Source organism: Dreissena polymorpha, chromosome 1 (genome assembly GCF_020536995.1).
Source record: "Dreissena polymorpha isolate Duluth1 chromosome 1, UMN_Dpol_1.0, whole genome shotgun sequence".
Lineage (NCBI taxonomy): Eukaryota > Metazoa > Mollusca > Bivalvia > Myida > Dreissenidae > Dreissena > Dreissena polymorpha.
In genome coordinates this window covers 208,181,327-208,197,415 of record NC_068355.1, presented here as the reverse complement: position 1 = coordinate 208,197,415, position 16,089 = coordinate 208,181,327, and the positions used below count along the sequence as shown (strand labels likewise).

The following is a 16,089-nucleotide window of genomic DNA, read 5'->3' as shown; positions in this document are numbered from 1 at the left end:
GTGCAGCGCTGATTCCTGTATATAGTACATATGTTACATTTAAAATGCTATTAGTTGTCATCAGTAGAAAAGCTACTTAAATTCACGAGTAATAAGAGAAATGATAAGGTTATCGATCAGCAAAGAATTAACATAATTAAAAACTTGCATCATGAGGCGTTAAACTCTTAACTTCCATAAAAAGAACATTTTTTATTTTATGTTTTTTTATTGTTTGTTCATATAAAAATTAAAATGGTTTTATCATCCAATAATATCGATGACATTATAACGACATAACGTTTAATAATGATATCATTTCAACTATGACTGGCATCTTTTACATTCATCCATTTTTTTAAGTATGAAAGAGTGAACATTAGCAGAGTTGATATGTTCGATGTTACAACATTGATTTACCATTGTTCTGTCACTGATAGCTCTCATGTTACCATCTGAAACAAATTTAATTTATTTTCATTAATGCGACATGCCATATCAAACAATTAACGAAAAATACACATGCACATCATATAAATAGAGATTATATATTAAGTTTTTATCCGGCGAATTGAAGAAAGGTTCACACGGTGAAGCTTGACATTTCTCGTATGAATTGTCAAGCGTTAACAATATTTTAATTAAGTTTGCATACTTATATATATTTTTATTTAATTTCAACGATTCACAAGCTAAACACATCAAAAACATTCAAAGAGTTTCCCCGAATGAGTTTAATTCAGTAATTTGCTGAATTATCGGAGCTTTTAGAGGGAAATTTACACTTTTAAGTGTAATTTCTTCGGTGAATAATTAATGTCTTTGAAAACAGAAGCCTGTTTTAAATGTATCGTTTGGTTCGTGTGCGAGTTGAAGTGTGTAACTAACAAACTGGACAACATGTGTTTATTCCAATCCGTGTAAACCATTCCTCAACACGTCGGATAAATTTAAATAAACACACAACCAACCTACTACCGCTAGTCTTTATATTTTATGTGTACATTATATCGATAAAATATCAAACAAATCACAGTAATCCAATAGTAAACGATAAACACAAAATGGTACGCGTCTGTTTTCAAAATGCGATATCGGAAGTCAAATTATGTTATATAACAAATGAATTCGGGTATTTATATGAAAAATGATATTATAATTAAGTTTAAGGTGAATATTAAATTTTTGTCAATATCTAATAATACCCCGAATGGTTTTGGGTATGTGCACATTGGATGTCGAAAAATAATGTTGTAATCAAAGGTTCGCGCTAATAACTTTGATGGTGGACTCAAACGGGCATACATCTATCAAAATGAAAAACAGATGTATAGATGTTTCATACTTTATTTGAGACATTGATCGTAAGGATAACTGTGGTTAACGTGCAAAAATCGTAAACTCCAACTGGTTATTGAACACGGATATCCCGTGTGGTAACCGCCCAACAGCAAGGCTATGACTAGACACTACCTCTTCACCAAACATTACATCCGCATCGCAATGGAGTCCTTACAAAAGCTCAGACCCGTTTACCTGTTCGCGTATCGGATTTTCGCAATTAAAGTGAAAAATCCTGACCCTTAATCAACAAGCAAATAAATAAATAAATAAATAAATAAATAAATAAATAAATAAATAAATAAATAAATAAATAAATAAATTAATTAATAAATTAATTAATTAATTAATTAAGGAACGAAGGAAGAAAGGGAGGAAGGAAGGAACAAAGGAATGAACGAAGGAAGGAAGGAACGAACAAAGGAAGGCACGAAGGAAGGAAGAAACGAAGGAAGGAACGAAGGAAGGAACGAAGCAAGGAACGACGGAGAAGGAAGGAAGGGAAGGAAGGAAGGAAGGAAGAAGGAAGGAAGGAAGGAAGGAAGGAAGGAAGGAAGGAAGGAAGGAAGGAAGGAAGGAAGGAAGGAAGGAAGGAAGGAAGGAGGAAGGAAGGAGGAAGGAAGGGAGGGAGGGAGGGAGGAGGGAGGGAGGGAGGGAGGGAGGGAGGGAAGGAGGGAGGGAGGGAGGGAGAGGAAGGAGGAAGGAAGGAAGGAAGGAAGGAAGGAAGGAAGGAAGGAAGGAAGGAAGGAAGGAAGAAGGAAGGAAGGAAGGAAGGAAGGAAGGAAGGAACCACCGCACAAACGAACGAATAAATAAATAATAAATACGTTAGCATTTTAATATATTTAAGTTACAAATGAAGCTTATAACATAATAAATTGTTATAAGACCTGTATGTTCAGATCTGTTATATATCATAACTGTATTTGAACTATTAGAAAATTACAGTTTTAAGAGTAATGTGTTTATTTTCAGTCTATCCGGGGTAAGTTATTTTGTGAATACTATTTGAAAGTAACAGTTTTAAGATATATAGCTTTTCCTTTTCATACTAAAATTCAAAAACTAGTTGTCGAAACGGGCGCTGAGCTCCAACGGGGGATTGAACCCGTGTTCTCATGTGTGAGAAGCAGACTCCCTAATCTGGTTGCTAAAGAGCTAACCAAACAGCGTAGCTTTTGGCTTTTAACTTTGTCATTACATTTAGTTTAATACTTATACTTTCCATAATAATTAACATATCTACATTGATGCAAAAAATTCTTATCGGAAATTAAACGCAGTTCAACTTTTTCGGCGTAAGCTGAATAAGCCAGCTTTTCACCCTGACTTGACCTTTGTAAGTGTCCAATAATACTCAAATAAAATATCCCGCGGCTAGGTACGAATGAATACACTTCATTTATTCGATTGGCTGATTTGAGTATAACACCAGAACATTGGAAACATATCCGCGTCTTTGTAACACTGTTTTACTGCATGAAACAATTTTATCTCTAATGAAAAGGCCCAATAGATAGAACAGTTTTACAATCAATTTTCGACATAAATACAGTTTGTGCGTTCACCTTTTATTTTCAGAGAATTACCAGCGCAAAAGCGTTTAACTAAAGGCTATGTTGTCATATTTAGTACTTACTTGCATTGCATTTCAACCCGCGAGGTTTCGGGTCAATACGCGGTCATTTTGTGAAAGTCAGAGTTTATATACAGTTCATCACCGGAGTTCGCAAAAGGGGTTGCGATCATTGTGTCTTACTGACAATAACGTAGTGACTGTAATGCATTGCATTCCAATCCGCAAGGTATCAAGGTCAGTTTGCGGTCAGTTGCAGAAATCTTTATATAAACGCCGTCTCGTTAACTTTGTGCACTTGAAGTCTGTTTTGATCAGAAAGATACTAAATAAAGATATTCGGCGATATTATTGTGGTATGTCAATCATCGATTTTTAATATGGTTTAAAAATTTGCATGATAAGGACCAATTTTGATAAAATTAATTAGAAATATTTATCCATTTAGACCAGTTTATTAAGCATGACCACAATAATTCGCTATACTATAATTATGCAATTAAATAAGATTCGAGTATTGCCGGCTGACCTATATGCACTCGTTTATTTTCATGTTTCTTGTGTTTTTCTATTCTGTAAATATAGATATCTGAGTAATAATATCACATAAAGCAAAATAAGCCACGAAATCTGGCGCAACACCCCGTAATTGATTTGCTTATGATGTAGCTAACAACTGCGCAGAAAAAGGCATCCGCTACTTTTTATCTCATAGAGATAACTTTTGATCGTTCATAAACATCGACCACAATCAACGCCGTATATCTTTTTTAAAGATATTTCTTGTTTATATTCAATTTTTTTAAATTACTGGAATGCAGCCTACTTTCGAACCAGTCTGTCAAGCGTTCCCTGGCCCAGAGAAACAGCAGAATCCCCGGAAGTGCTGCCAACACAAACACTGTCTTTGACTGAATGCAAGCAATTTCATATCTAAAGCTAACATGCAAACATGTCTTCAGTTACATATATATGGCGTCTGTTTCGGCGATATATTCTCACAACGGAGTCATTTTTTGTCGTCATCATTTTGATCATTCTGTACAATACACTGACCAACATAACCCCACTTTGGGAAAAAGCAAAAGAGAAATTTCGACACACACAATCCCGTTTTCAGCGACCAGACAGATCTGAAGACCGAGATAACTTGTACTGGCCCTCCGATCCGAGTAAATTCTCGTGGGATTTTGTAAGTGCACAAGCAGCGGCCTATTCAGTGCAGGGGAGACGACCCCATATGGAAGACCGATTTAAAATATTCAACAGCCCCGATGGATCTAAACCTTCAATATATGGATTATTTGATGGACATGGTGGATCGGTATTTAAATTTTATTGTAACAGCACCCATGCTTTCTTAATATTTACTTATATCATACAATAAGTTATACAATGGACTCAGTTTTATAAATTGAAATCTATTGAACTTAATATTTGTCACTTGCATTTTATCAAGTTGTCATCAGTTTGAAATATGCCGTGTAAAAGTTAAGTAGTTGATATGCCGTTGCTGTGCTATCAAATTTATCAAATCATCTAACAGTTTAAATGGGAATGTTAAACTGTCTGACTGGAAATTTCTTAAACTTTGAAATATATCATTATGAAGTGTAACAAAGATAGTGGTTTAAGTCCTGCCTGGACCACTTTTTTTCTTTCTTAAAGCGAATTCATTTCACTTAAATAGAGCAGTACAGTAAAGTTATTTAAATCTAGCCATTTTTTTCTTTAATGTGATACCTAAAATATGCGCCATCTGTGAAAAAGGTCCTTTACAAGGGAATATATTGAAGAATTTTTTTAATTAAAAAGCTACTTTTTCATATACTTATTTAATTCTTAGTTACATATGATCCCACTGGTCACATCATGTGAAAATGGGTCTTATGTCATATATTTTACTGTGTAGCTCCAGGAGCCAGGACCGAGCTACCCTGTCTGCTTATGAGACCACGAATGGTGAAGTGACTTTATAAACGACAGCGTAGCTACGGACCACACTATTTTTGGCTCCACATGGTATATGACCAATTTAGCATGACTTGACTCATATAATATACAGTGCACTGTTAAAACAAACATTTTTTTTCTTTATAGTTTACTGCTGAGTATGCCAACGAGAAGCTATTCCCAATGATCTTGACCTCTGTATCTGGGGATATGCTGGACCATGGGGACATCCTAACCAAACAGATCCTGGATGTGGATGCACAGATCTTGAAGGAAGTAAAAGCAAATATGGACATATCTGGTATAAACAACATGACATTATTTTATTTATACGTAACAAAAACTTAGTTTTCCTTGTGTCTGTAACTTTTTAAAACTCGTATTTAAGAGTCAGGTACAGGTATTGACATTCTGTGTTGTTGGTGTTAGTAAAAGTAAAGATGATTAAGTGGTCGAAAATAATGTCTACATATAAACAAATTAACAATAGGCATAGGTTAAAAGTACGTTTATTGAGTGAGGTCTCTAAAAGACCATAACAGCGTACATTTAAGTTGTGGAGCAAATACATGTCTTCAATCACCTCTTTCCTGGTATTCTAGACACATAAAAAAAACCCATAAGATAATGTCATGATCACAAGAAATTGACCGTCATTATAGATGTACTGTACACTATTGTTTCTTTGCAGCATTCATCATTGTGAACATGAAGTGGACGCTTGATGACGTGATCAAATTTAAGACTTGTCTTTGACTAATTCAGGTTCTACTGCTCTAGTAGCAACAGTGATGGGAGGGAGATTGACCGTGGCAAATGTCGGAGACTCGAGAGGGGTGATGTGTGATCAGCACGGTAACACTGTACCCCTCTCTGTGGATCATAAACCCAATCAGGTTAATATGTATAGGTTATGTATATAGGTAATAGGTTATGTAAATATATTAAAGAAGCTCTTGTTATTAGAAATAGGATTTTAAATAATACTGTTCAATAAATGTCATTACCCCCTTGATTGTTTATTAGTATTTGTACTCGTAAATGTGTATTTTATGTTATTTAATGTTATGTTGTTATATCTAGTTATTTGACAGAAAATAATGTGTATACTTATGTAAGAAGACGATGTACTTGTGTATAAGTCTGAATAAACTCTCTGTCTGTCTGTTAATATAAAATGAATAGATTTACTGGCACTGTTACATGGTATTTAATCATGAAATGTAGATTTGATTACTATTGGAAAGTATTGACACATCATTTAATGTTAAATTAATTATTATTGTTATATATTTAAAAAATGAAATTCTTAATTATTCCCCCTTCAAAGAAGTAGAGGTATATTGCATGCACCTGTCAGTTTATTGGTTGGTCCAAAGAAAATTGTGTTTCTGCACAATATTTTGAGATTTTGTTTACCTCTGATCATGAAAATTGGTATCTACCATCTTAATATGGATGCTGGTAACTTGGGGCAGGGAGCAAGTCAAAGGTCAAGTTTACAGGGGTTTATAACTTGAAATTTGTTTTTCGCACAATACCTAGAAAATGCTTTGATATAAGATAATCCAAACAGTCATGATGGATACTTGAGAGGAAAGAAACATGTCTTGTCGGTTTGAGGTCAAGGTCAACAGGCATGCTAAACTAACATTTTCTTATCAATTTCTCTGATTGTAGACTGGGCTGCAAGTTTTGGGGTTGGGGTGGGGACAGGAGCAACATTTAACAAAAATTTCCTGTTTGTTTACAAGCTCAGATTTCTGTAGAAAAGACAGAAACCAACTCAGTAGTTTCCTCATTAAACAATGAAGCTTCTGTTTCTTTCAGACAAAAGAGCATGAAAGGATAAAGGCAGCAGGGGGGTTTATAGGTTTCAACGGTGTTTGGAGAGTAGCAGGAATACTGGCTACATCCCGAGCCCTGGGCGACTACCCCCTGAAAGACAGGAACGTTCTCATAGCTGAGCCCGATATTCTCACGTTTGATCTCCATAAACATAGACCAAAGTTCATCATATTGGCAAGTGATGGATTGTGGGACTGTTTCACAAACGAGGAGGCAGTGGCTTATATAAAAGAACGTTTAGATGAACCTCACTTTGGTGCTAAGAGTATCATTTTACAGGCATACTACAAGGGGTCTTTAGATAATATTACTGTAATTGTTGTAAAATTTGATAAAATATTCAAGGATCATGTAAGCTAGTATTATGGTACATGTATTCTGTGTTTTTGTGTGTTTTAATTTCACAATATTTTAATCCTTGTAAGATAACTGTTTTTAGCTCTACTGGCCGAAGGCCTCAAGAGCTTATGTCATGGCGTGGTTTCCGTCGTCCGTGCGTGCGTTAGACTTTTTCTTGTTTACGCGATAAAGTCCACAGTTTTCATCCGATTCTTTTCAAACTTGTTCAGTGTCTCTATATTAATGAGGACTCAAACCCTATTGAAAATGGGTTACATCAGAGTAAAAAGTCCAGAATTATCTCCCCTTGAATTTTAGAAAATTGTGAAATAAGGCTTGTTTACGCAATAAAGTCCACAGTTTTCATCCAATAATTTCCCAACTTGCACAGTGTCTTTATCTGAATGATGAGTCAAACCCTATTGAAAATGAGCAATATCGGAGTTATAAGTCCAGAATTATCTCCCCTTGAATTTGAGAAAAAAATGAAAATTCAGTTTTTCTATGTGATAAAGTCCATAATTTTCATCCAATTCTTGGCAAAGTTGCACAGTGTATTTGTATCAATGAGGACTCAAACCCTTTTTAGCTCGGCTGTTTTCGGAGAAAACCCGAGCCGTCCGCCGTAGGCGTCGTGCTAAAACCTTAACATTGGCTCTAAAATCAAAGTGCTTCCACCTACAACTTTGAAACTTCATATGTAGATGCACCTTGAGGAGTTCTACACGCCACACCCAATTTTGGGTCACTAGGTCAAAGGTCAAGGTCACTGTGACCTCTAAAAAAAAATTCTGACGAGCTTTCGCAGCCGAGCGTTGGCACCCGTTATGCGGTGCTCTTGTTTAAAAAGAGCAATATCGAAGCAATAAGTCCAGAATGACTTCCCCTTGAATATGAGAAAATTTTGAAATCCCGCTTGTTTACGCAATTAATTCCACAGCTTTCATCCAATTATTTCCAAATGTGCACAGTATCTTTATATCAACGAGGAATTGAACCCTATTGAATATGAGCAGTATTGGAGAAATAAGTACACAATAATCTCCCCTTAAATTTGAGTAAATTCCCCTTGTTTACACAGTTTCCATCTTATTCTTTCCAAACTTGCACAGTGTTTATAGCAGTAGAGCGATTCAGGCCCTCATGGGCCTCTTGTTAATTTATGTAACAGCAAAGAGAACAAAATCTTTTTTTTCAATGAATGTCATTCCTGATTAAAATTTGGATTGTCATTTTGGTATGTCAAAGTCTGATAAATTATGCAGTATTAAATGAGCATATGGCTATTTTAATTTATTTTTAAAACATCCCAGCAACAATTTGTGGATGTTGCTGTTTGTTTATGTTATAATGTGTGTTTAAGGGTCAGTCAAAATGATGTCTGATCAGATTGATAGAAAGGATATAAACAAATCAGGGTTGCTGGGGTGCCTACGTTCAATTGGCCTGTTAAATAATCCAATATGTAAATTATTTAGCCTTTATTTTGTTGTAAAGATATAACAATTTTCATCAAATATCTCACTTTTGTTGAAGTGTTATTATTTAGTGTATGGAGTCAATTTAACTTTTAAGTGGCCAAATATACAGAAATAGAGGCAAGCCCTGTTATTCTACACGTATAAAGTAACATGTACATTATAGTTATAAATGTTGCATGCATAGTTACATGAAATTTTTAAGTTATGACTTTTGAAGTAATTAACAGAGGATTTTGTTATTTCGAGTTATTTATTTCGTGGGCATATTTTTTTTCATAGTTCTCAGTTTAACTCACTTCTGAATAACAATCAAATTATCATGGTTGTAAAGTATTTTCGAAGTGACTGGCCTAGATTTAATATTTAATTTTATGAAGCATTATTATTTTTCATCACATGATTTTTCATGGGAATCAGTTGTACCATAGCAACAATAACATTCCAGTCTCCAGAACTTTCCATAGAAAATGTTTACCATTCATATTGCTGTTTGTGCAAATTCAAGTGATGCATGATTAATACAAATGGCATCATTTCCATCATTGACTTCATTTTCAAATACTTTGTGGTAGCAGTTCTGGTCCTAATTTTGTAAAGTGATAAGCAAATACAAATACAAGAATGTGTGCAATATTGGGTAGCCATGCTTTATTTATTACATTGGTTGTAGTTAGTTTTTGTTTTATGTACATTATTGTAACAACTGGGACTTTATGTGGATGTACAAATCTTTATATGCATTTTTATTTTAATGTTGTTTATGAAGTGTTTATTTTGAAAGAACAATTTTAAAACATAATTGTAATGTCTGCAATAAAATTACAGAGATAGACAATTTTCTGATGTACGTCCTTTGGGCAAAATTTATATTCCATTTGCATCAATGATCAAATGAAGTATCAAAGACATGGTAGTGTGGAAGAAAAACATACGTTGATTTACACAATTCTCATAACATCTGTTCCACAAACTGAGTATTGTGAAGTGACCAGAACATGTAAGCAAACGTATCTTCGGTCAACACTTAATAATTATATTGAATGGGTTTGTTTATGGTTAAGACTAACTATTATATGCATATTAAAATTTCAACTGCAGAAACAAGTTTCTTTTTTATTATTTTCCCAATCCATTTACCGGTATGTCATCATTTGCAAAAATAAGAAACAAAACAAAGCCATCAAACCAGGTTTTAAATGTTGAAGTTCTTATTGTAATGTGAATTATTGTGCAATCTAAAGCTTCGTTTTCATGTTCTAAGATACCTGCACACAAAATGTGTGTGCAGTATTTTTCATCATGACAAGTTAATTAGTGAAAACAGTTTTCTTGTTAAAGTAATCGTGACCTTGATCTTCATGTTGGCTATCTATCCACAAAATATCAGCACTAAACATCCATTCAAAGTAAAGTAATTAAGCAGAAAACATATATTTTTAATTACAGTGACCTTGGCCCCAATGCAATTCCAGGTTAGGTCTGCATGTATGCTAGCTTTGTCCTTCACTCAAGTTTTGTCTACACCTCCCATCCCTGCAGGTTTTGCAGCGCATATAAGTTTTCTATTCATAGTATCAGTGATCTTTACCCACTAGCCTCAAATAAAATTCAAAGATAGGTCTCCATGGACGCGTTCTATATCCAGTTTTGAAACTTAAGCAATTGACAAGTTTGCTGCTTTACTATTTTGAGAAACAGTGATGTAGACCTTATTCAAATCGTCTGAAATGCAATCATAACAGAAGTGTTCCTGTAAGCAAACAACAAACATTTTCAGTGGAATAACTCGAGCCAAACTAACGCTATTGAAAGACGCTGTTTTTCTCTGTTTTTTTTTTTGTAACAGTGACACGACTATCCCCAAATACAAACCCAACATTGGTCTTCCTTGTGTGCTTGTTATATCGAAACCTTCATAGAGGTCGCCGTGGTGTAGTTGATATGGTGTCTGCATAGCAATCGTGAGGTCATGGGTTCTATCCCCAATGTGGGAGCGGTCTTCAGATTTACCCCATAGACACCAAGCACTGGTTTTAGTCCCAGGAAACGGACTTCTAAGAGTGTTTCAAATAAGCCTTAGGCTTTCTATGCAATCAAGCTAAAATTAATAGGTTTAAAAGCTTCATTGAGATTGGTCAAGACATGTCCTCCACACCTCAATCTAATAACCAGTATTGTTTACTTTGTTTAAAACAACATATCGACATCGTAATTTAATGCACAACATCTAGTGATTTCAATAAAATGAACACACATTACCAATGTGTAATCCTACTTCATGTCGTTTGCTCTGTGGAAACACAGGTATCTTTAAATGGTGTTCTTAGATCAATGTGGGTATTGTGATGCTTGGTGTGATATCATAGAAAAATAACCTTCAAGTCTTCCATTCTCAAACTAGTCTGAACATTTTGAGAAGGGTTGTCATCTGTCTTTTTAAATCAAAAGTTTTGTCAAACCCTTTACTTATTTAGAAACCTTAAACTGTTTATTATTTTTAAGTCAAAAATGTTCTGTACTAAGCTGTTTACCAGTGTATGCAAACAAAGGCTTAAAAGTCCTTCTTATGAAACTAAAAGCTCAATTGATCATTTCTAGTTTAGGTACTACTTCAAGTACCAAAGTGCTCTTAGGTATACTAAAAAGTACCCGGACTAAGGCAAATAAACTTACAAGTAACCAGGAGTATGGCTAGGTGCCTCTTAGAATATTAAATATTATTTTCCGTACTCTGTATTATACCAACTGTACCCACAGTACTTTTAACCCTTTTCCACTTATATACGTATTTTCACGCATTTGTAGTGCCTTAGAAAGTTGTATTTAATCTAAGACCTTTCCTACTAGATTCAAGTTTTTTAGGCTTTATCTCCAAACCTTGGATACTGATGAACAGCAAACCACATAAAACCTTTACAGGCTGCGAGTTACTCGCAGGCTGTTCTGGTTTTATGCTGTGTGGCCATTTTCACTTTGCTTCTAAGTGGGAAAGGGTTAATTAGCAAGACAACGAACTATTGAAGGAAACTAAACTGATGATCTGCACAATATTTGGAGTTCATGAATCATGTAAAATGCCATAGTCCACATTGATACAGGTAAGAAGGGGTGAAGGTATTGTTCAAAAGGTTTGTTCAATTTAACCAATGCTGTCATCCTATAATATTCATTTCTTTAAATAGCTTAGTTCAGCATTTATTTCTGATTTTCAAGTGCTCAATGTTACTAATCAACAAGAGATGTGTTTGTCAGAAACACAATGCCCGCTATTGTGCTGCTTTGATACATGTTTTTTTTACCTTTGACCTTGAAGGATAACCTTGACCGTTCACCCCTCAAAAAGTGCAGCTCTGCGAGATACACATGCATGCCAAATATCAAGTTGCTATGTGAAGTGACATAGAAGTTATGATAATTTTTCGAAACCTAAACGCAAAGTGTGACGGACAGACGGACCGTCCAATCACTATATGCCCTCCTTCGGGGGCATAAAAAGCTTTGCTGATAGTCAGGAATTGTGTCCAAATGTCATTAAAACTAGGCAAAAAAAATGGCCTTTACAGAATTTGGCCTGTACACAGTTACCTGCTTCTAGTTAACAACGCGGGGCATGGCCTGACCACATTTGGGGATAGACCAACATGAATACTTTGCACCATCTATCATAATGAAGAAGTTAACGGCATATTTGATAAATTTGTGCATAGTGTACTGTAATTTACAATGAAAATTACTAGTGTTCAGCAAAAACATAATTGGAGCTGAAAGATAACATGCAAAAGCTCACGTCTGGCAAAATGTTTATTTTTCAATATTACAATCATGACCAACATGACATTATCTACGAAAATGATATTTGTAATATACCAAACAAATGCGCATATTTACAAAAGTCACCAATTACACCTAAAAATTTCAGAATTATAAGAGTGATTAATAGATAAATAGAAATGAACACATTCACTTATAGTTGAACACATTGGGTGCAGCATTTTTGGTACAAATGGCATGTACATAACAACACATTACTGTTATTACATAAGCAAGCATAAGAACATTAAAAGTTTATTTTTACATTTAAGTGTTGCCAAACAAAACGATCTAATACAATTAAATTTCAGTTAATTTCAGTCTAAATAGCATTACATTTTATGAGAATCAAATTATTAATTATGCTAACATGATTATTTATATATCATTTATTTAAGTTAGAAAATAATTTTTAAGGTTGCACTGTCTAGATGAAAATAAAATTGCCGTACACAATATAAATTCTTCAGCAACACATGTTTTCAATTCATGCAATTAATGAACTTAACTTTCTTTTTTACACAAAAATGTTTTTTTTTCCATTACATATATAGTAAATTTAACAGTTACATAAATTCAAAGAGGTGAAATTGTACACAGACACTACCAATATTTTCAATGTTAATTTAATTCACTTTATTCCACTTAATATTTTAAACAAATGAATAAAAATTTAATCATATAGTGTTAATATCTTGAATAAATTCTATATCAGACTATTTCATTTTTATAACGGCCCAACATTTTCCAAGACTCGTGTCAATTGCTCCAATTAAATGATTTGTTACATGCAAGGAATTTCTCCACACACATTTCCCAATTTTAGGCATGATTGGTCACTCACCCTGGAAAAAAACTAAATTACCCTACATATAAGGGACTTCAATATCCAATTTGAATTAGCCAAGCAGAAACACATCTTGTCTTTATTTCACAATCCAGATACTTAATGAAGTGGAGTAAACTATGTTCTAAGCTGACACTTGACATTTCCTATAACACTTTCATGCAGTAAAGCAGTATCAATACCATTAACTGTGCTTAGGAAGATTTTTTTTCTGTACATAAATGTCTCACATGGAGCAAGCCATGCTCCCACCCCCTAGATGAAGGTGACCTTGGTATGGGCCTGGTTCACCTGCCAGACGTTCAGTTCCTCATACTCCTCGATGCACGCATCCACCTGGTCCGGTTTGAAGCCTTTAGACGTGCACTGCTCCATCAGGTCAGATATCTTGACAGATTTAACTCCCTTGGAAGGCACCATCTCGCGAATAATGTTGAAGATCTTGTCTGTAACATTCTGGGCTCTAAAATATAGGACAAGAAAATAATAATAACTAATTGCTGATCTGAAAGTTGCTCAGGTAGTAATAACTCGTGCATTTTGTTTTCTGCAAAGGAAGTGTTTACATTTTTGACAGAGCAACCATATCTTACTCTCAACCAGACTATTTACTACATCAATCTCAATGGCCACAAACCTCATTATACACTGACATTCATGGGCTCTGCCATAGCTGGTTACCGCAATTACTTAAGTTTTCAAACACTATATTTTCGAACACCCCTGTTTTGAACCAAATAATTTATTTTTCGGGACTCTAAAATTTTTTTTGGACATTCAGGATTTTGTTCAAAATCAATGACACCACAATTTCATAAAGTTTATTTAACAACGCTATTTTAACAGAATTATGTCTTATTGTTATCAGGTGTCACTTCCATCATGCATTTTTACAACCAGATTAAGGTCATTAAACTTGGCAGACAAATGCCTTAGGGTAATGGACCATAACATTTGCGTTATTGGGTAGATAACTATGTATAACAGTATTAGACAATGGTTTCACCCATCAGCTAAAAGTGATCTTACATAAAAATAATGTATACTGTACAGAGTGGTGGTATTTTACATGCACATGCTATTTTTTGTTTAAACAATTGACACTTTACAGGTTTTTTTTGGGCCCGATTTTATAGCCGAAATTCGGCTATGTTCCCAATCCCAAAAAGTATACTTTTTTCCCCAAAATGTGGCAAAAAATTCCCCCCCAAATTTTTTTTTTTTAGAAAGTGTCAAATGCGTATTTTATCTCAATTTTAATTCAATTACATCTAACAAAGTATTATATGATTTTGTTCTTTTAATTTGAATGATTATAAAGAGTGATATCAAATTTAGTATTTCCCTTATCAGTTGACTTTTTGTGTGAAAAAAAAGGCTAATGAATTTATTTTCCCAATTTCATGAAAATGCCGATAAAATTCCTAATTCCAAAGCCATGGACTATCTTCCCAAAAAGTGGAAAAAAAACCCTGCTATACACCTAGCACGCCCGTATCAGATCGTCAACGCAATATTTTAAGAGTGTCTCTAAATTTTTGAACACCCATATTTTTTGCCTCTAAATTTTGCGACACCTGTATTTTTTAAATATTTTTTAAATCTAAAATAATCATTATATTTAAGTGTTCGAAAACTTCACGTATAATGGTATATCTGTCAACCCCACCCAACTCCACCTGCCAACAATAATTAATTTCCATGAATACAAATTCACAAAATCCACTTGTTTTCGCGTACACAAAAGATGACCTCCTGTAAATGATATGTTCAAAAGTACTGATTATCATTTATATATATACACTGCAACTCCAATATATCACGCTCCATTATATCGCGTTGTCTAATATATCGCGAATCGGCTATGGCTCCCAAAAAATCTGACGAGCATAATCCCTAAATAACATGTTTGAAAATCTGAGAATTTGTGGAGATAAAATCCGTTTCAAAGTTGTATTTTACCCTTTTTTTCACCCACTTCAATTTCTGTTTAAACCGACATTCATAATCCAGTTTTAACCAGATTGTTTGCTCTTATTGCACCACTATAGCAGCTGTGTACTGCGATAAACAACAAGAGGCCCATGAGGGCCTGAATCGCTCTACTGCTATAAACACTGTGCAAGTTTGGAAAGAATAAGATGGAAACTGGGTACTTAATCGCGCAAACAAGGAGAATCTTCTCGAATTCAAGGGGAGATTTTTGTGTACTTATTTCTCCGATACTGCTCATATTCAATAGGGTTCAAGTCCTCATTAATATAAAGATACTGTGCAAATTTGGAAATAATTGGATGAAAACAGTGGAATAAATTGCGTACACAAGCGGGATTTCAAAATTTTCTCATATTCAAGGGGAAGTAATTCTGGACTTATGGCTTCGATATATCTCTTTTTAAAAAAGGGTTTGAGTCCTCATTGATACAAAGACACTGTGCAAGTTTGCCAAGAAATGGATGAAAATTATGGACTTTATCACACAAAAAAACTGATTTTTTTTTTTTTATCAAATTCAAGGGGATATAATTCTGGACTTATGACTCCGATATTGCTCATTTTCAATAGGGTTTGACTCATCATTCAGATAAAGACACTGTGCAAGTTGGGGAAATAATTGGATGAAAACTGTGGACTTAATTGCGTAAACAAGCCTTATTTTCTCAAATTCAAGGGGAGATAATTCTGGACTTTTTACTCTGATGTAACCCATTTTCATTAGGGTTCGAGTCCTCATTAATATAAAGACACTGAACAAGTTTGAAAAGAATCGATGAAATCTGTGGTCTTTATCGCGTAAACAAGAAAAAGTCTAAAGCAAGCACAGACGGACAACGGAAACCACGCCATGACATAAGCTTTTCAGGCCTTTGGCCAGTAGAGCTAATAAACCAACTTGTCAAACATCACAGGTCATT

The 16,089-nt window shown here is 34.4% G+C and overlaps 2 protein-coding genes across 2 annotated transcripts in view; one reads left to right on the top strand and one right to left on the bottom strand.

Annotated features, from left to right (window-relative positions):
- The first annotated feature begins 3,730 nt into the window (after positions 1-3,730).
- LOC127864796 (protein phosphatase 1L-like) lies at positions 3,731-9,615 on the top strand. The gene is made up of 4 exons (XM_052404671.1): positions 3,731-4,220; positions 4,997-5,150; positions 5,615-5,745; positions 6,680-9,615. Exons 1-4 carry the CDS (start codon positions 3,849-3,851, stop codon positions 7,055-7,057), a joined length of 1,035 nt encoding a protein of 344 aa, XP_052260631.1. The 5' UTR covers positions 3,731-3,848; the 3' UTR covers positions 7,058-9,615.
- Positions 9,616-12,305: 2,690 nt separating this feature from the next.
- LOC127864794 (DNA replication licensing factor mcm7-like) overlaps positions 12,306-16,089 on the bottom strand; it is a 72,924-nt gene continuing 69,140 nt past the window's right edge. The window contains exon 16 of the mRNA XM_052404670.1: positions 12,306-13,637. Within this exon, the coding sequence (XP_052260630.1) occupies positions 13,430-13,637 (208 nt within the window). The 3' untranslated portion in view covers positions 12,306-13,429. The remainder of the gene's footprint in view (positions 13,638-16,089) is intronic.